The 22011-nt window shown below is 39.6% G+C and overlaps 1 protein-coding gene across 1 annotated transcript in view; it reads left to right on the top strand.

Annotated features, from left to right (window-relative positions):
- Window positions 1–4471: 4471 nt before the first annotated feature.
- LOC126260031 (zinc finger protein 567-like) overlaps window positions 4472–22011 on the top strand; it is a 165793-nt gene continuing 148253 nt past the window's right edge. Inside the window, exon 1 of the mRNA XM_049957203.1 lies at window positions 4472–4984. Coding sequence (XP_049813160.1) covers window positions 4890–4984 — 95 coding nt within the window. The 5' untranslated portion in view covers window positions 4472–4889. The remainder of the gene's footprint in view (window positions 4985–22011) is intronic.

Here is a 22011-nt window from a genome sequence, read left to right as displayed (position 1 = left end):
AAAATTTTCTTTGTAATACATGTTTCTTCCATTCTTTTTAAATGTCCATAAAATTTTAAAAATTTTCTTTGTAATACATGTTTCTTCCATTCTTTTTAAATGTCCATAAAATTTTAGCTGTCTCTTCCTCATTGTATCTGTGATCTTTTCTGTATTTTTGTATAGGTCTTCATTTCTCCTTTTAATCCACCTATTTTCCTTGTTTTCTCAGGACCTACAATTTTTCTTAACATTTTTCTCTCTCTTTTTTCTAGTTCTCTTAGTTCGCCTTTCTTATTCAATGTTAGGCACTCTGATCCATATGTTGCTTGTGTCCTAATAACTGAATTATAATGTTTAATCTTTGCTTGTATGGATATTGATTTCTTATTGTAGTAGTTTTGTGTTAATTTATATGCAAATTCCAACTTCTTTATTCTTTCTTTATTTGTTGTATTATCCAGTCCATTGGCTTGCATCCACTCCCCCAGGTATTTGAATCTATCAACTCTTTTAATTTTTCCATACTTTGTTTTCATAAACTTTTCTGTATTATGTTTGTGTTCTATATACTCGGTTTTTTCGTAGGATATTTTTAGCCCAGTCTTTTCAGCAATCTCGTGTAACATATCAAGCATAACTGTTGCGTCTGTTCGGTTTTCAGTTATCAATGCCATATCATCCGCAAAGGCTAAACATTTTACTTCAAATTTGTTCTTTCCTTGGCCCATGCTTATACCCTTTGTGCCTCTGTTTTTTAATGTGTTTTCCCATGTTTTTACTACTTTATCTAAAACCAAGTTAAAGAGAATTGGGGACAGTCCGTCACCTTGTCAAACTCCTGTTTTGATTTTGAATGGTTCAGAAATTTCGCTTTGAAACTTAATTCTTGATGTTGTATCTGTGAGCGTTTGTTCAACAAGTCTTCTGGTGTTTTCATCTACCCCTGATTCATAAAGTATATGGAATAGTGTTTGTCTGTCAACTGAGTCGTAGGCCTTCTTGAAGTCTACGAAAGTAACTACTGTATTTTTATTTTGTATAGCTCTCACTCTCAAAATTGTTTTTAAATTAAGAATCTGTTCTGCACATGATCTACCTTTTCTAAATCCTGCTTGATAATCTCCTATATTAGGTCCTGCTTGTTCCTCTATTCTATTTAAAAGTGCTTTAGAAAGTATTTTGTATGTCACTGGTAACAAGGATATGCCCCTGTAGTTGTTGGTGTCTGTTTTATCTCCTTTTTTATGGAGAGGGTGGATCAATGCTTGTTTCCAGTCACTGGGTATGATTCCTTTTGTCCAAATGTCTTTAATTACTTTGTGAATTTTCTGACATGCGGATAAGCCCCCTAGTTTCCACATTTCTGCCACTATCCCATCCTCACATGGTGCTTTGTTATTCTTCAATGCTTTGATAATCTTTTCTATTTCTTCTACTGTAGGTGGTTCCGACGGTGGATTTTCATGTTGTGGTTTTTGAAACTGTAACCCGTCATTAGGCTCCTCACAATTTAATAGATTTTCAAAGTATTCAGCTAAGATTTGGCAGCTCTCTTTATTGCTTAAAACCATTTTTCCACTTTTATCTTTAAAATGTAAACTTGGTGACTGGAATCCTGTTAAAACTTCTCTGAAAGTCTTATAGAAGTCTCTAGTGTTGTTCCTTTTGAAATCAGAATCCATTTCTTCTAATCTGTCTTTGTCATATTTTCTTTTCACTGATCTGATGATTTTTTTCTGTCTTTTTCCTTTCTTCTTTAAACTCTTCCCAGTATTCGTGTTTCTTATTACTGTTCCATTTTTTCCATGCCTTTAGTCGATTGTCAATTGCTTCATCACACAGCTCGTTCCACCATCTGTGTTTTGGTATTCTTCGTGGCTGTCCCATTTCTTTAACTGACTCTATCATTGTTTCTTTAATTTCTTCCCAATTATCCATTTTTCGTGTGTTTAGTATATGACAGAATTTGTCCTGAATGAGATTTTCACTCTGCAGCGGAGTGTGCGCTGATATGAAACTTCCTGGCAGATTAAAACTGTGTGCCCGACCGAGACTCGAACTCGGGACCTTTGCCTTTCGCGGGCAAGTGCTCTACCAACTGAGCTACCGAAGCACGACTCACGCCCGGTACTCACAGCTTTACTTCTGCCAGTACCTCCTCACTCTGACATCCAAGATTTCTTTGTAGTTGCGAGTCGTTATTGCCACATGGTCCAACTGATATTCACCTTGATTTGGTTTAGGTGATACCCACGTTTTTTTCTTTCTTGCAAGTTTCCTGAAACACGTCGACATTAATTTTAGATTAAACTGTCTACAAAAATCTGTGAGTCTTTCCCCATTTCTGTTGGTTCTTGCATGTGCTGGATAATCTCCAACTACTGATTTAAATTTTATTTCTTTGCCAACTTGTGCATTAAAGTCTCCATTAAAATTTTTATATGTTCTTTTGGTAATATGGATGTTTCGTGTTCAAGTATTTCCCAAAAATCTTCCACTTTGTCAACATTTGTTCTGTTATGTTGGTTAATAGGTGCATGTGCATTAATAATAGTGTAGCATTTATTGCCTGACTTGAACGTCAGAAATGAAATTCGTTCTGATGGGGAGCTAAAATTAGTTATTGATTCCGTAAGTTGCTGTTTGACCATAAATGCGGTCCCTAATATATTCGTATTATTGGAATTTTTAATGGCTGGTTTTCCTTTGTAGATCCTGTATCCACCTGATTCAAATGCATTTTCATCCAGATACCTTGTTTCTTGAAGAGCTAATATAAGTATGTTGCATTGATTGATAGTGTCCGTTATGTGTTTTAGTTTTCCAACTTTCATAAGTGTGTAGATATTCAGAGTCCCCAGTAGATGTTTTTTCTTGGGTCTTATCTTTGAAGAAGTACTAGGAAGCTCTGACTCTTCCTTACATGATGTTCTAGGCTCTCCAGAATCCAAAGGCCTAGTTGCACCGCCATGAATAGCGATGGAAGATTGGTTACTTCCTGGAGTAGTTTTCATTTTGAAATTTACCATCATGTCTTAGGTTAAAGTTTGGTTTGGGGAAAGGTAGTTGAACCTTTCGATGATAAAAATTCAAGCATTTAGCTTAGAATTATAAGTGAGGCCGCCACTAACATGTGGGACAGACGCCTTTTGCAGCCGCCCACTGTGGGAACAGACGCTACAGTCTGGTGCTTTTATACAAAAGCCTGCCTCTTCCGCCAGTTCCGCCGTTCTGATGATCTTCATCGCCGCCTTCACTGCCGTTGAGGTCTTCACCGTTTCCCTGGCAAGGGACCCTCACGAGGTACTATCACCCGGGCCAGGTGAACCAAGGTTTTTTAACGAGGCGCTACTCCTCCCCCTCCTCCTTTTTCAACCGGGCTTGGGACCGGCTTTGGCGGAGTTTCTATATGTGTGTATATATATACACTATGTATTTTTTGACGAAATCCATGCAATATACATTGTCTACTACTACTACTATATCTCACTCTAAAACAAGATGGCTGTCGTTAGTGCCCGTAGTTGAGATTCTTAAGCTTTGGATTCGATTAAAACATTTTTTTAAGAAGAAGACAGGACATCTAAATTAATTTCAGATTTTTTTCAGTAATCTGGTCAGTGAAATTTACTTCGTGTTTCTGTAGTCAACCTTGGCTCTGTTTGAAAAAATATCTAAAGAGCGTGGAGGAAAATAATATCTCGAGAACTGAAATATGAGACAATGGCTTTCTATATCATAGCGTGTGATTACTTAGAGAAATGGATTATTTCATTTAACAAATATCAAGTACTTGATTGGATGACGCTATCTGAAACCACAAATTGGGTGATGATTGCAAACACTATTATATACCCGACTTAAAATTGTGTGAAGATTTCAGGCGATAATTGTTTTCAGGAATATAGTTATCTAAACTGCTTTTCAGAAATTAAGCGTGACTCGGAAGAATGGAAGCCTAAAACACTCCGTGGAAGGAAACAGAAAATCCTGAACGCAGATGCCAACTGCTAAAATTGTGCGAGTACGTGTTTTCTATTGCCTTACACAACGCCACTGTGGAACGAGTATTTTCCCTGATGTCGGCTGCTGCCGCGTACTGTGGAATCGATCTTACTGTATTACATTAACTACAAGCTAACTTGCTTGGAGTTTTATAAATACCTAAAAGGAAAAAAGGACTTGCTGAAAAACGAGAAATATTTCGAAAAATATAGCGTGCCAACTACTTCTGCCGCAACGAGTTCCATGTAATTGTGTTCTAATAGACAGTACTTACATTAAATAAATTTTTTTCTCTATGTCTACACCCCTATCTCAGAAAGTCCCGACGAGGTACCAGCTAGATATGGCAAACCACCTGTGAAGGGCAGTAGTCTGCAAGAGTATATGAAAGATCTAGATGCAGCATCCCGCGTGGTTCTACTACGTTCTATATTTTTTATTCCGTGTGCAGAAGAGTGGGTCGAGTTCGTGGGTTCACTCAGCCCGAAAACGATAACGTTTCGTCTAAGTGGAGTACTGTTGCACTATATTATCGCAATGACAACAATGTGTGACAATTTAATCTTTCCGTAACATTACACTATGCCGTTACAGGGTAAACAAATGAAGTTACGAAAACAGTGGACCGTGGATGAGGAGGCTTGTAACTTTTATTTTACGAAATATGTCCAAATAGGAGTAACACATGTTGCTGAATCTATCCCTGAAAGCTGCAGACAGCATCACTGTAAAATATGTGGGATCCTTACGATTGGCTACACTGCATACTAATACACTTCAGTACTAAGTGACGGTTAGCAGAAGCTCCGGTAAATGAGGCGCGTAATATTAAAATATCGGTATATATTCTTTTCAGTGTGTGTGGTTTCGATAACACGGTTTCATTGAAATTCTCACATGAGATGAGCAATAGAAGGTGTGCTGCGAAAACATGCTTTAATTCACAGAAGAGCCGACCTAACCTCAAATTCTTTACGTTTCCTAAAGATGAAGCGCTGTAAGTACCCTAATACATATAAATTCCTAGCATATTTTATGTGAAACATATCAATACGTTTCCACCAATTGTACAAGGCGTACTGCTATGTGATCAAAGAATCTGTTTTTTTAAAAAATGCGCGAGATGAACCTAATCTCGTCAAATGTTTTCGTACACCTTCATGTTGTCAGGCTGAAAAATCAAATGATGCAAACAGCAAAGACCTTTTAAGTGTTTGACGTATTTTTAAATAACTTATCAATGCAGATACTAACAGACGTAGATACAGTATAAGACAAACAACCGATAATCATTAATAGATTGCGAGATGTCGATATTCTGAGAGACTTAAAGAGAAATATACATTTCTGATCATACGGGTGTTATGTCAAGATATCAGTCGGAAACTATTTTAGTGGCTATTGCGAGGTACTTTGAAAATTCTGTGGTGGGCACAGAACTACAATGCGAAAATTAGCAGCAGTGTTTGTTGCAGTGGGAGTGTTTACATAAAAAGTTCAAACGTAAGAAGTGAAAGAAAGCCAACATTTATGATAGGTAACTGCACCACAGGAATAAAATAAACTTGGGAGGTGTGGAATCAACAAGATTCGGAACTGGATCTGCTAGTATTAATAACCAGCTGGAATGAGTTTCCCGTCTAACACACACACACACCACGGGAGAGTCCGAAAATAATACAGTTTCTCGTGTCGATTGATTATCTGTAATTGTGTGCCGTTTATGACCTCCCAGTTAGTTCGAAACTGTTCCAAATCCTGTAGTTACTAGTCGGAAATATAATTGTGACCCTGGCCAACTAGCTGTGTCATTTTGTTTAATGCGTGGTCATTCCCATGCTCAGACACTGTTTTAATCCACGAGCAGTTGTGTCAGGTTTTGTAACATAACTAGTTGTATGGTTGACTCTGTCAACCTGCCATCGCGTTCTGTAGGGACACGAAAAATACACTGCCTTAATATGCTTGTGATTGAAAAATATTAGGCCTAACTTGATATCGTTTTTTACATATGTAAACATATATTTTAATGTTTGAACTTTATTTCTTCTTTTCTTATAGGTAGTTACAAAATCTGATAAAAGTACCCTACCATTTTATTTAGCAACAGATGTCTAACACACACAATAATCACGCATTACACTTGGTCCATGTTTGCTTTGTTGTGAATATTAGTTCTACAGCATTATTGTATCATATTCTCGTGATTTATTCTGTGTGTTGCTATTGTCATGTATACAAAAATTTTGTTCCTTCATCTCATCCACAGTGTTACATGCACACTTTACACAGACAATGGAAGAACACTTTCTGCACACAAACAACTTAACACTGACAAAATAATCGTGGTAACAACATTTTTTCCTGCTCCACACAATGCAGCGACTCCTCTTTTTGTATGAAAACTCTTCCAGTGTCTATGTTCTTCCAATTTATAAGGTGCCAGAAATATTTTTAGGTCATTTGGAAGTGTAGGAGTGTGGGATGTAACTAAATGAGCTTTCATAAGTTGCTGAAACACCTGTTCAAAAATATCCTCATTGGTTTTCTTTGGAATTCCACATTGGACTGAAACAATATTTGTGCACTGATGCCAGCAATATTTAGTGAAGCTAACCATACAACCATTGTCCATCTTGCAGTTAGACTAGCCACAGAGGTCGACTATGTCAACCCTTCCCATTGCCTCATTGTAGTCCATGTTAATGAGTGTATAGTCCATCTTCTAGTACAGTAGCCACAGAATATTTACTGCACATCTGGTTGACTGTGTAAACCCCATGACCCCTCCCTTGGTCATGTATTTTTTAAAGCAGGTAAGACAACTTTGTGATATATTTGTGCTATTCAAGTAGTGAGGACCCAATGTTCCTGGGTTTCAGTGGTAGGAATTGAGGGATTTCTATTTTATTTCTTTCTCAGAGTTCAAGGCAAATGATGTGTTTCAGCAAAATTGAGATCGTCAATGGATAACTACATTACCAGTTTTCAAAAGTGATATTTTTATAGGATCCATTCATAGTTCCTGCCAGTCGATGCTTAATATATCATATCATTTACTTGACAACTTGTAAGGGCCATCTGGTTGTTTTCCACAATATAATCCAACTCATGCTGTGTAGAATTTTGACATCAAAAGTAGGAGAGAATATCAAACCTCCCTTGGCTAGTTTGTTTGGTATGTTTCCAATGGACGAACAAACATCTTCCTCTACAAGTTTCAGCATCTCATCTATGGTTGCAAACTCTCCTGCACTATAGTTTTCCTTACAATTTGTAACAAATGTACCCAAATATGACCTGATTGCTGATAATTTATCTTTTTGATGCCTCTGTATGCTTGTCACTTTATCATCAAATCCCACACAAGTTTTTCAACAATTGTTTCATTTCCACCCCTCAAGCCAGTCAAATAAAGGGTTCCAGTATGAGCACAGATCTCTTCCATTGGACTCTCCTTTACAACTCTCTCTCTAAAATAGTTGTTTGGGATATTGTTTTTCTAATATGCATGTTGGTGTATTCCACTACTGAATCAATCATGTCCTCACTAGTAATCTGGTTGAACACCATCACTTCCTGTGTAATACCCTTCGCTGACCTATTTGGGCAAGGAAGGATTTTTATTATATTTTTTTGAGGGCATTTTTGCTATTTTGGCTATAACACTTTCCTTGGACCACTTATTTGTGCCATCTTTACAGACGAAATACCTACAAATAAAATCCAAATCGTCACACCATCATCATCATCTTCATAATGTTGCATATCCTCTTCTTCAGATGCAATATATAAACAGAATAACCTTGACTTGGGCGGAGCTTGTGTAATATGCATTTCTGCCACCAGGCTTGTATAGCGCAACTCATTGCCAGTTCAGTGCCGCCTGTGTTGTCGATCTGGCTTGGTTGATCCTTCTGCAGTGATTGTTTCTGCTAGCGCTGATTTTTTCTGGTTTCATTTTTTATGATGGCAAGTTTAAACAAACAACTTGCAGATGTGAAGTTTTGTTTTCTTCTCAGTAAAAATGTTGCTGAAACTGTTTTAATATTGAAAACAACTTAACAAGATGATGCTATGGGAAAAACTCAAATGTGCAAGTGGTTTGCTTGATTTAAAAATGTCAACATGTCAATTGATGACGAACCTTGTTCTGGACGTCCTTCACCTGCCCAAATCGACAAAAATATTGAAAATAAATTGAGAGCTTGTGCTCGCAGACCCTCAACGGACAATTGATCAACTGTCAGACACTAGCAGGTTACAGTACTCATCAAAAGAGACCCCTTTTGTGGCAGACAGGAGACTAGTTCTTCCACCATGACGATGCAACTGCACACACAGTCATCTCTGTTAGACAGTTTTTTGCTAAAAATGGCATGGTTCTGCTGTTCCATGAACCTTACTCTCCTGATCTGGCTCCATGCGACTATTTTGTATTTCCACGCATGAAAAGGGCACCAATTTGACATCACTGAAAAAGTTAAGAAAAGAATGAGGGAGGAGCCATCAGCATTTTCTACAGATGACTACAAAAAATGTTTCAAACAGCGGAAGCACTGTTGGGACAAATGTGTTAGTTGTAATGAAGAGTGTTCTGAAGGGCATTTCAAAATATGTAGCTTTTAAAAATAATTCTGTTTTTTTTTTTTTTCCTCACTCTTTTTGGCACCCCCATAGATATGTGTATTTCCCTCTAAAGAACCCAATTCTGTTTCTGATTCACTGTTGTGATTGCTAACTCATATTTTTTCTTACTCCGTCAGACCAGTCACATACAGAATATTTGCTGTCATCAGATTCATCATTTAAAAGCTTTTATATGAAGAAACTTCCAGGCAGATTAAAACTGTGTGCCAGACCGAGCCTTTTTTGGGCGAGTGCTCTACCAATTGAGCTACCCAAGCATGAATCATGACCCATCCTCACAGATTCAATGCTGCCAGCACCTCATATCCTGTAACTTTTAAATTTCCTCATTTGAGAGCCCTTTTTCTGAAACAAGCTCTAGAATTGCAAACAGAAATGAAACTTATTTGACAATGAAAGATTTTAACCCATAAAAATGATTGTATAAATAATTAATATAAAATAATTTTACTTACCTTACCAGTCGCGTGGTTGACTCTGTATACCAAACAGAGCATGGACAAAAATAAACAGCAATTATTGCCAATGCTTTCCCAATTCAACTCCAGCAACAACACAGATGACTAACTGTGGTCCAACTTGAGGATAGGTACAATCGCCAGCAGTTCCACAACGAGAAATCAGTATTCACAACAAAACATTGAACTCTGCCTGAATCAGTCAACCCACACAACCGCTTGAAGGTTAAACTAGCTTCTGCTGATTTCTACACTGGTATTTTGATACTGTCAACTCATAATGTTCTGTGTGAATTTCATTTGTGACTAACTGAATAATAAGTCAGAATGAAATCAAACACACATAAACTAATTTCACCACATTTTGCACTGATGAGTGGAGCTCACTGTGTTGACCTGTAGAAAAGAGTGATGCCTTATTTCGTGAACTTTCATCACTTGTCATTCAGTGGAGGTACATTCTACGGTAATACATCTAACATAAATAAACTGCTTATTCAACAGGGGATAGAAATAAAAATATTGTGTGAAGTAATTAACTGTTGATCTTAAGGGAAAGAGGCTGTTACATCCACTCCTCCATTCATTTTCCGCATCGTATTCAAGCTCAACAGAGCTGTAACAACAGGAGGAATAATAAATGAAATATTGTAGAGTACTGTTGATCGGTTCTTAGTAAATAGTCTTATCATCCGAATCGAGAAAAGTGCAGTTCATTCAATTTTCTATAAGACAAGCGAGAGCATCATCAATGATCTTACGGTAGGCTACATGGAGAAGGTAATATGTAAAACTTATTTTTCAAAATTCCTGAATGTGCATAAGATTTGGACTTACATTAGGACTAAAATACAGTTATGGAGTCCCTAGTTGTTACACTGCATTGTAAAGTTGCAATTTGTTTCTTGATTCTGTTGCTCATAGCCTGATGGGTGACAGTATTGGGAGTAATGTTAATATTCAGACACAGTGAAGTCGAACCAAGGCTCCAGGGGTAGACAACATTCCATTAGACCTATTGATAGCCTTCGAAGAGCCGGCCGTGACGAAACTCTTCCATCTGGTGAGCAAGATTATGAGACAGGCGAAATACTCTCAAATTTAAAGAATAATATAATAATTCCAGTTCCAAATAAATCAGGTGCTGATGTGTGTAAATTACCAAACTATCATTTTAATAAGTCATGTTTGCAAAATACTAACAAAAATTCTTTACTGGAGGATGGAAGAACTGGTAGAAGCCGACCTTGGGCAAGACCAGTTTGGATTCCGGAGAAATGTAGGAACACAGGAGCAATACTGGCTGTGACTTCGTATAGAAGATAGGTTAAGGAAAGACAAACATGTTTATAGCATATGTTATTCAATCTGTATATCGAGCAAGCTAAACAAAGAAAAATTTGGATTAGGAATTAAAGTCCTTTGAGAAGAAATAAAAAACTTTGAGGTTTGCCATTGACATTGGAATTCTGTCAGAGACAGCAAAGGACTTGGAAGAATAGTTGAATGGAGTGGGCAGTGTCTTGAAAGGAGTATATAAAATCAACATCGATGAAAGCAGAACAAGGATAATGGAATGTAGTCTAATTAAGTCAGGTGGTGCATAAGGAATTAGATTAGGAAATGAGACACTTAAAGTGGCAGTTGAGTTTTGCTGTTTGGGCAGCAAAATAGCTGTTAATGGTCGAAGTAGAGAGGATATAAAATGTAGACACTGATGTTATAGTAAAAGCGTTTCTGAAGAAGAGAGATTTGTTAACACAGAATATAGATTTAAGTATCAGGAAGTCTTTTCTGATAGTATTTGTTTGGAGTTTAGCCATGTATGGAAGTGAAACATGGACGATAAACAATTTAGACAGATAAAAAATAGAAGCTTTTGAAATGTGATGCTACTGAAGAATGCTGAAGATTAAATGGGCAGATCATGTAAGTAATGAGAAGGTATTGAATAGAAATGGGGAGAAGAGAAATCTGTGGCACAGCCTGACTGCAAGAAGGGATCGGTTGATAGGACATAGTGTGAGGCATCAAGGAATTACCAATTTCATACTGGAAGAATGTGTGTGTGTGTGTGGGGGGGGGGGGGGGGTAAAAATCGTAGAAGACGATCAAGAGATGAATACACCAAGCAGATTCAAAAGGCTGTAGGTTTTGGTAGTTACTTGGAGATGAAGAGGCTTGCACACGATATAGTAGCATGGAGAGTTGCATCAGACCAGTCATTAGTCTGAAAACAACCACAACATTATTTTTTCCTTTGTAGCATCATAACTTAATTCTTCACAAAACAAACAAAAATCATAACCAAGTATTATATTAAGTGTAAATAATAGAATATAGTTTATTGGCATAACTTACAAAAGTTCTTTAATAATACAATTTAAATATAACATGAGCCTATTTTTATATTTAATATTTGGACACTTATCAGAACTACACTGAAGTGCCAAAGAAACTGGTATAGGCATGCGTATCCAAATACAGAGACATGTAAACAGGGAGAATATGGCACTGCAGTCGACAGTGGCTATATAAGATGATAAGCGTCTGGCGCAGTTGTTAGATCGATTACCCCTGTTACAGAGACATGTAAACAGGTAGAATATGGCACTGCAGTCGACAGTGGCTATATAATATGATAAGCGTATGGCACAGTTGTTAGATTGATTTCTCCTGTTACAATGGTAGGTTATCAAGATTTAAGTGAGTTTGATGTGTTGTTATAGTCGGTGCACGTGTGATGGGACACACCATCTGCTAGATTGCAATGAAGTGGGGATTTTGCCATACGACCATTACATGAGCGTACCTTGAATATCACTAATCCGGTAAAACATAAAATCTCTGACATCACTGTGGATGGAAAATGTTCCTGCAAGAATGGGAATGACGACGAGTGAAGAGAATTGTTCAACGTGACAGACGTGCAGTCTTCCGTAAATTGCGGCAGATTTCAATGCTGGGCCATAAAGAAGTGTCATGTGCGAACCATTCATCGAAACGTCATCGATCTGGGCTTTTGGAGCTGAAGGTCCACTTATGTACCCTTGATGACTGCATGACACAAATCTGTACCCTGGCCTGGGCCCGACAACACCGACATTGGACTGTTGATGACTGGAAACTTGTTGCCTGGTTGGACGAATCTCGTTTCAAATTGTGTCAAGCAGATGGACGTGTACAGGTATGGAGACAACCTCACGAATCCATGGACCCTCCATGTCAGCAGGGGACTGTTCGAGCTGATGGAGGCTCTATAATGGTGTGGGGCCTGTGCAGTTGGAGTGATATGGGACCCCTAATATGTCTAGATACGACTCTGATAGGTGACACGTATGTAAGCATCCTGTCTGATCGCCTGCTTCCATTCATATCCAATATGCATTCCGACGTACTTGGGCAATTCCAGCAGAACAATGCGATACCCCTCACATCCAGCATTGCTCCAGAAACACTCTTCTGAGTTTAAACACTTCCGCTGGCCACCAAACTCCTCACACATTAACCTTATTGAGCATATCTGGGATGCCTTGCAACATGATGTGCAGTAGAGATCTCGACTCCCTCGTACGCTTACGGATTCATGGTGTCAATTCCCTCCAGCACTACTTCCGACATTAGTCGAGTACATGCCATGTCGTGTTGCGGCACTTCTGCCTGCGTGTGGGGGCCTACACAATATTAGGCAGTTGCGCCAGTTTCTTTTGCTCTTCAGTGTAATTATTTAAAGACAAATCTTTGTGATAAGTATGTTTCAGTGTATAGTAAGGAAGCTATTCTGTCAGTACACAGACTGTGCCAATCTTCTTTTAATTGATGCATTAAAGTTCTTTTTAGACGGTATTGGTGTTTTTCCAGTATACCAGTCAAGTTATCCCTCCACATTCTCAATAAAGTTGAAGTCAGGTGATTGGGCTGCTGCTTGTAAAACTTTTGGCCAGTTGTACAACAAATATTTCTGCACAAAGCAAACCGTATATTTTGAATCTTTCTGAAACATGAAAGCGTTTACTATATTCATTATTTTTGCAGCAGTTGTGGGTAACTTGTTTTTTAATATGTTTAGATAGACGTAATGGTCCGTAACACAGCCAGTGAACACTAATCTGCTCGGTCCAAATGTGGAACAAGGAATCTGCCACATCCATGATTTACCCATGCTTTACTTTTAAATTCATCATTCTTCTTCCGCCACACTATCCTTCGTCCATCTGACCAAAAATGTTAGTTTTACTTTCGTCGGTAAAAATGACGTCGTTCCAGCATGTCCCTCTCTTTGAATAAGCTCTTTACCAAAGCTTTGTAATAAGCTCATTAAGAGACTCTCACACGTTCTGCAATATTGTTAACTGTCAATACATTTACTATGTGAGGGCGCGTATTGACATATTGTCAATCCTAGAAATATTGATGAGCATTATTGATGGATATCAAACAATATTCTCAATACTGTCAATACATACTGAACGTGTAAGGTCAGATATTAACTGTTTGACATTCTCCATTCAGATGTTGACAGAGCCTCAGGAACCAGCGACGCGCTGTTAGTGTCAGCTGTTTATTTTTTCAATTCGCCGTTGTGTATAACATTCCGTAGACTCAATTTTTAAGGAGCCATTTAACACAAAAGAGTTTTAATAGGCATGTGCAAGGGTAATCGTTGTAGACAACACTTTAGGATGGTTAACGGAGGATTCCATATGGCATAGCTTGCTTCGTTAATTTGAAAATGTAGTATAGATTGTTGTGTTACGTAGAAGTTTTGACAAACGCTTCCATTTCGAAAAATACGTCGTATATATTCTGTGACTAGTAAGAGGTCTGGGGAATGCGTGTCAGTTTCACAAAATTATTACAAAGCGCAAAAAAAGTTTAATTTCCAGAACAGGTCCTTGCCAGGCAGATATAACTGTTTCATAGGTTTCCATAGAATTTTACTTGCTGATATTAGAGAACTAAACTTCGATCATTAGAATGACCTGTCTGTCGCCAGACATCTCTAAGTTACTCCTTGTATCTAGTCGAATGCGACTGCATCTCTCATTATTGTATTTTGCTTCTCTGTTTTATCTCGTATCGACACTAATAACGTGTCGTACGATGCAAAATTCACAAAAAAATCTAAAATCTTTCGGGACCGTGATTCTGATTTCAGTCAGTAAATTAACATGTGACCAGTGGCTCCATTTTTAAACCAATCTCGGAACCATTTCCCCTTTTTCATTGTTTTTTGTGCTTGCAAGCTATAGCTAATACAATTGCAGCACACGCCATTTTTTTGGGCCATCGACACCTTAAGCGTATAAAATCGCATTGCCAACTGACAATTTTTGTCAATGTTATTGATAGTATGAAGTCGCTTCAATATATTGAAAATCTGACAAATTAGTATTGTCAGTAAATATTGAAAGTGTTCAGGCCCCTTTAGCAAAGTCTGTTCAGTTCTTTCGATTCCGTTTATTCACATACAGTTTCAGTCTAGTCATTGATCCATTGCAACCACTATCGTTCGATGCTGTGCGAATCGTCACTTTCTTTACAGTCTCGTTTGTAAGCGCACTTGCTAATTTTGGTACACTGAGTGTAGGGTAGTTCTTTATTTCCCGTATTAGATTCATTTTATCACTTCCATCCGACGCATTTGGTTGGCCCTTTTGAGGTATTGAGTCTATTAGTGTTAAGGTTACATTCCGGAACGCAGCGACAGTCGACAGCGACACAACTGGTTTATACAGGGTGGAGCAGAGGAAACGCATGTTTTTCGCTATTGAACCACTGGGATACGGTTTGGTAAAAATAATAAAAACGAGCATTAGGTGATAGATTTTTAATGCAGTTTTAAAATATACATACATTAATTAGGTTCGAAAAATGTCTTGGCGATGACGTCATTCTTGCTTGATATACATTTGGGTCCTCTCGGCAAAGTTATGTATGGCTCTCTTCAACATTTCATTCGGCACGGCTTCAATTTCCCGACGAATGGAATTCTTCAGGGCATCTATTGTGCGAGACTTTTTCATGTAGACGTTTGATTTTAAATATCCCCACAAAAAGAAGTCGCATATCGACAACTCAGGTGAGCGGTGGGGCAGTAAACATCACCATATCTCGAAGCAACATGTCCTGGGAACATTTGTCAAACCGCTTCCATGGATGCTCTCGCCGTGTGAGCTGTGGCACCCACCTGCTGAAACCATATTTCTCTCATGTTCACTTGACGTCTTTCAAGTTCTTGCGAAGAAAGTTGTCTAATATTTTAACGTAGCACGCTGATGTCACAGTAACTGCAGTTCCTTCCTCTTCAAAAAAATATGGTCCAACAGTCCCCATCTTTGAAATACAGCACCACACTATTACTTTTAAACTGCAGAGAGGTCTTTGGTGTAATTCATATGGGTTCTCTGGCGCCCAGTGCCGACAATTTTGAACATTGATGTAACCGTCTCCATGAAACTGGGCTTCATCACTCATGAAGACTGTAGCATCAGCAGCTTCCGTAAAAAATTCGTCCATTACGCGACAAAACTCTGTGCGCTGCACAAAATTCCCTTCACTAAGCTGCTGGACTATCATTATCTTGTAGGGGTGAAACTTAAGATCATCATGTAATATGCGGTGAAGCGAACGACGTGACATAGCCAGTGCTACAGCCTGTCGTCTAGCCGATCGTTTCGTACTAGCAAGAATAGCCGTTCTCATTCAGTCTACGTTTTCAGGAGTACGAACTGAACGGGGAAGACCACGTGGTTCCAGTTTCATCGCAGATCCAGTACTTCTAAACGCTGCAACCCATCGGAGTACAGTATTTCGATCAGGGACTGCACCTCGGCGTCCAACTATTAAAATTTTGACGGAAAAGACTACGGAATCATTGTTTCTGAAGTACTGTTCGACAACCAACACACGATGCTGTACGCTTCATAGCCACTGAAACTGCATTGTATGGGCAGTCTGCCAACATTCAATCAAGGGGCCGGCCGCGGTGGTCTCGCGGTTCTAGGCGCGCAGTCCGGAACCGTGCGACTGCTACGGTCGCAGGTTCGAATCCTGCCTCGGGCATGGATGTGTGTGATGTCCTTAGGTTAGTTAGGTTTAAGTAGTTCTAAGTTCTAGGGGACTAATGACCACAGCAGTTGAGTCCCATAGTGCTCAGAGCCATTTGAACCATTTTTCAATCAAGGTCAATACCCCCTCCCGTCGCCGCGTACTAGCGGTTCAAAAAACATGCATTTCCTCTGCATCTCCCTGTATTTGTTTGTGAGCTCGTACGCATGGCGCAAGTGTCGCGCTGCAGATCATGCCTGTACTTGTCGCGCGCGCTAGAATTTGTAGATAGTGTTCAGATTAGTTGCATTAAGTTCGTGAAGATCAGTTACAGTTATTTATAGCATTATCTTGCCATAATACTCTGCCCTGCGGATTAAAAAAAGTTTAAACTTGTCTCTCACCTCAAATCCGACACTGAAAAACCTCCGTGGTGTGACAATTCGGTCATACTTGTTGACTGAGTCGATAAATTGGGATTGGTTGATCTTCAACAAGATAAGCATCTCGCACTCGCAGAATATTATGTACGCAACAAGCTATTGTAATCAGGTCATTAACTGATTCTGGTAAAATTTGCAGTTGGTGTATAAAACTCTCTGAATACTTGAGATAATTACCCAAAGACGTTTTCTACTACTCGAAGAGCACGACACAAACGATAGTTAAAAATTTCTTTTCCTCAATCCATTCGTGCAACTCTTAGAGAGAGTCTTCATCAGGTAATTACTTTATGCGCACTTGTTTGCCATCAGTATTACCCACACAGTTTGGTATATTCCATTTCAGCCAGAAATCTTGTTTAACGTGCTTAAAAGTATTTTCATTTGCCGGCAGATATAGCCGTCTGATGTGCGATAAGTGTATGACAAAGATTCAAAAGTTTCTCCTGTGGGCATGAATCTGAAAAAAAGAAATTGTTTTCATTATTTTTATAGACAATGTGTGTTCTGTAAGTATACATGACATAAGTAAGAAGTTGTGACTAATATTTGAATTTTAATATGTAAAATGTATGTCGTAATTTTCATTACAGGTAAGGATTGTAAAAGAAGGTGGTAACACGTTAAAGACTTGAACAATAGATTCAAGCGCAATAGTAAATCAGGAACGGGACCCGCTGCACTGAAGAACTCTGAATGGACAGTATATAGACAGTTAATGTTTTCTTGATACCGTATCTCAGCATAGAACTGGCGGCACTAACGTGGGGAAAGGGTGGAGGGGCATGATATTGCTGAGCAATCGCGGGATGATAGTATTATCATTGATAGTACCGAAGTGTCATTTAATTAATTAATGTCATTCAGATTCCTAAATTATTTCGAAGCCTGTAACACGTTCGGGGTACCTTCAACTGTTTGCGCTCCGGACCGTGAGCCCTGTCCACACCACGTACGTGATACTCCGCGGCGGTCGTATTGTTCTGCTCCACACTGCTGCTGGCTTGCCTGAAACTATGTATTTAAATATGCAAGCTAATTTAGGGGAGCCACTCAACATTAAACACAACACAGTTCTACGTCTTGTATCTTGCACGTGGACTACTCAGTTTGTATATTTTGCTTATTTTTTTCATAGTTCCACACAGCGTCTTCCTGTTTTCTCGATTCATCTGTGTTCAGTTTTTCAAGGCCTATCCACTGTGCCAACTTATAACTAAATCTGAGGGGGGTGCGATGTGGAGGTTCCCTCGTAAGTAATAAGTATTTATCCTAATTAATATTCTTGATGATTGTCTGTCCACAATATCACTCGGACGAGCGTACGCGTAACTGACGCGACGCGGGTGATTGTTGATGATGCGGAAGCCGAATGATCGAACGAAAGTTCTTACGCTCGTCACACACACACACACACACACACACACACACACACACACACACACACAGAAAGCTGGTACCAGTCCTCCTTGACACTGGTAATAATACAATACTACTCATAAAGTTAATTTACAGTTCACAACTGTACGAGCGTGCGCGTAGCCGTCGCGGCGCGATTGATTGTTGATGATACGGAAACGCGATGACCGAACGCATGTTCTCCCCCTTGCTACAAGACACTGGCACTTGATTGCACTATTTTGTTGTAACTAATTTTTACTGATTCATATTAGTTCATTCTGGGAGACCGAACACGGTGCGGATGATTGATACTTTACGGTACGACACGCAACGAGCTGATACTCTAACACTTTATCGACGGCACTGTTCATATTTCATTACTACTTTGCGACCCTTATCGCTGAATTCACCTCCATATCTCATTACTTCACTGTAATGGCATTTGCAGCAACACTAGAACTTTCATAATAATGCCATTCACATGCAGAGCTACCCACAGGACAACACAACAGCTCCGTGTCCCTTGCTCGACTCGGCAGACGCGGCTGCTCGCAAAGGTAATCTCCAACCAAACCAGTGATGTGACGATACGCTTACAAGCCTTCTGTTTCCACCAATTACGTTAGCATGTATGCATACTCGCCTCAAGAGCCTGCTGATACGACGCTACAACCTGTTCACGAACAGCGTAATTTCAATGTACAAGAAATTGAAAATATTATACAAGGCAGTATAAATACTACACCTTAACGTTAAGAATAATTTTACCTCGGTTGTGATTACATCTCTTCCAGTTCTTTGTTGTAATTCCTCACAAATTAATTCCAGAAGAGAATTAAATTGTTTTTATTTAATCTGCAATAAGAGGTGAATTTTTCATCATCACTTCTCAAATGTTTTTCTAGCATGTAGAAATTTTCTTTGCATCGTTGAACATTGTGGTGTCACCGCCAGACACCACACTTGCTAGGTGGTAGTCTTCAAATCGGCCGCGGTGCGTTAGTATACGTCGGACCCGAGTGTCGCCACTATGTGATTGCAGACCGAGCGCCACCACACGGCATGTCTAGTCTAGAGAGCCTCCCTTGCACTCACCCAGTTGTACAGCTGACTTTGCTAGTGATGGTTCACTGTCTACATACGCTCTCATTTGCAGAGACGACAGTTTAGCGTAGCCTTCAGCTACGTCATTTGCTATGACCTAGCAAGGCGCCATATTCAGTAATTAGAATGAATTCTGAACAGACAATATTGTGAATAATGTACCGTCAAGAGCGACGTTCATCATTAATGGATTAAAGTTAAGTATCAAACTAATTACGTCCGCTTTCTGACTTCTAATTCCTTGTCAGGTTCCAGACCTCACGTCAGTAGAGTCCTTCCCTCCTCACGCCAGCCTGCGTGTGCTAAAACGCGTGCATTTCGGTCTCCACTAGTAACACGGTATTGGCTCTTCTGCCAACACAACAAACATAGTTGACTGGACGTCTTCTCCTTAAATATTGGTACAAAAACAAGTCATCTTCCTCCTCTTCCAAAAGTAAACGCACAATTTCGGTAGTCGACATTTTTTTCCAGACAACAGTCGCCTTCGAAGTCGAACGACTAACTTTAGAGCCTGTCGCTGGTTACGGTAACATGTCGTTGTCACGGTCGACACTGTCTCCGCCGACTGGCTGTCGACTGTGGCCCCAGTAGAGTGTTCGTGGGGCCCGCTGTTCTCAGTCGTGCACTGAGGTGCCGCGCGCTCGTGTCACGTACACAAGGAATAAAAGGCTGTCTATTGGCAGATCTGCCATTTGTACTCAGGTGATTCTTGTGGAAAGGTTTCCGACCTTATTGTAGCCGGTCAACGGTAATTCACCGACTTTGAAAACGGAATGGTGATTGGAGCTAGACGCGAGGGACATTACGTTTCGGACATTGTTAGGCAATTCGCTATTTGGACATCCACAGTGTCAAGAGTGTGTCGTGAATACCTAGTTTCAGGCATTACCCCTCTCACCACGGACAACGCAGTGGCCGACGGCCTTCACTCAATGACCGAGAACTGCGGCATTTGCGTTGAGTTGTCAGTGCTAACAAGGAAGCTGAACTGCGAGGAATGAATGCGGTAGGTACGACGAACGTTTCCATAAGAACAGTGCAGCGATATTTGGCGTTAATGGGCTATGGCAGCAGATGACTGACGCGAAAGCCTTTGCTAACATCGTGACATCGTCTGCAGCACCTCGTTGCCATATCTGTTGGACCCTAAACGAGTGGAAAACCGTGGCCTGGTCAGATGAGCCCCAATTTCAGTTGGTAAGGGTTGATGACAGTGTTAGTGTGTGGTGCAGACCCCACGAAGCTGTGGTCATCAGTCCCCTAGAACTTAGAACTAATTAAACCTAACTAACCTAAGGACATCACACACATCCATGCCCGAGGCAGGATTCGAACCTGCGACCGTAGCAGCAGCGCGGCTCCGGACTGGAGCGCCTAGAACCGCACGAACACCACGGCCAGCTAGACCCCACGAAGCCACGGTTCCAAGTTGTCAACAAGGCACTGTGCAAGCTGGTAGTAGATCCATAATAATGTGGGCTGTGTTTGTATGGAGTGGTACAACTGAACCGTCCATGGTTATCTTCGTCTACTTAGAGACCATTTGCACCATTTGTGTACCAAAACAATGATGGAATTTTTATGGGTGACAATGCGCCATATCACCGGGCCACAATTGTTTGCGATTTATTTGAAGAACATGAGTCTAAACATACATTTATGGGACCTAATCGAGAGGTCCGTTCATGCACAGAATCCTGCACCGACAACACTTCGCAGTTATGGCGGCCCAGTATGTCTGCTGGGGACTTGCACGTCGAGTTTCTGTACTACTCAGAGCAAAAACGTAAGTTACCGTTAAGAGCTTCTTAAGACACTAGTTTTCCTGCTCACTAGCGAATATAAATACTTACCGAGACTAATATTTTATGACGTGTTTAATTTTTGTTGATGTTTGTGAATTCTGCCGTGAGCAAAGTAAAGTTGGCTGCTTACCTCAGGGGCAGAGCAAAAAAGTTTGACGACTGAGGGTCTATACGGTCCTCGTTTTTGAATCGTCGGTTTACCTTTCGCTTTATGAAAAGTCGCAAGTTGCGTATCGAAACTGGTAATAGTTTTGCGTTGTCGCAAGTTGTGTAATGAAACTGGTAATAGTTTTGCGTTGGATTGTACCGACTGGACAGTTGATGGACCGTCACACTTGTAAGCAAACACTGCCTTGACAGCCTTCTAACTCAAAAACAGTGCTATACTGCCAACTGTCCGAATATTAAAGTAATGTGAAATTCGAACTGTTTTATTTAAATCATATTTAACAACTGTTATAAGTTATGTGCAAGAAGTTCATACTATTCTTGCTGCACATCCACTTTAATATAATATCAATTATTTTTTGTTTTATTAAGAATAACGTTATATTGCTGCAAAGTAAAAATCGCATTTTCAGAATAGTAACGTCACTAACCGTGTATTGTAGCCAGATAGCGAATAAGAACTAGAGATTCAAATGATAGTTCGGAGCAAGATACGATTTCATCTTGTTTCTGCGCAAGAAGCATTTTGATAATTTCTGGTTTCGTAATGGAGACATGCATTGTAAGATTGGTTACTGAGTTCAGTAATAATTTTGTAGAATGTACGTTTAGCGGAATATAGTGAGATTTCGTATTAATATTGGTTCGTATTCCAGCGTTTTAGTTTTAATTTGTAGGATGAGACTGTGTGATTGTGCAGAGAGATGGTGCATGGATCACGGATTCATTGCTAAAGAAAGATTGTGCTCTAAATATTCTCGGCCTGTGACGCTTTCAGCTCGCAAAGACAGAAGTGATGGACTGCAGTGGCAATACAGTCAGAGTAAACACATTAGTCGAATCAGTATTCGCCAAAAAAAAAAAAAATTCGTTTGAGGGGAAGTAAACTGAACTTTTGCAACATATTGCAAATTACGTATTTGTGGGTAAAACACGAGCTAC

Source organism: Schistocerca nitens, chromosome 5 (assembly GCF_023898315.1).
Source record: "Schistocerca nitens isolate TAMUIC-IGC-003100 chromosome 5, iqSchNite1.1, whole genome shotgun sequence".
Classification (NCBI taxonomy): Eukaryota; Metazoa; Arthropoda; class Insecta; order Orthoptera; family Acrididae; genus Schistocerca; species Schistocerca nitens.
This window is presented reverse-complemented; position numbering and strand designations above follow the sequence as displayed.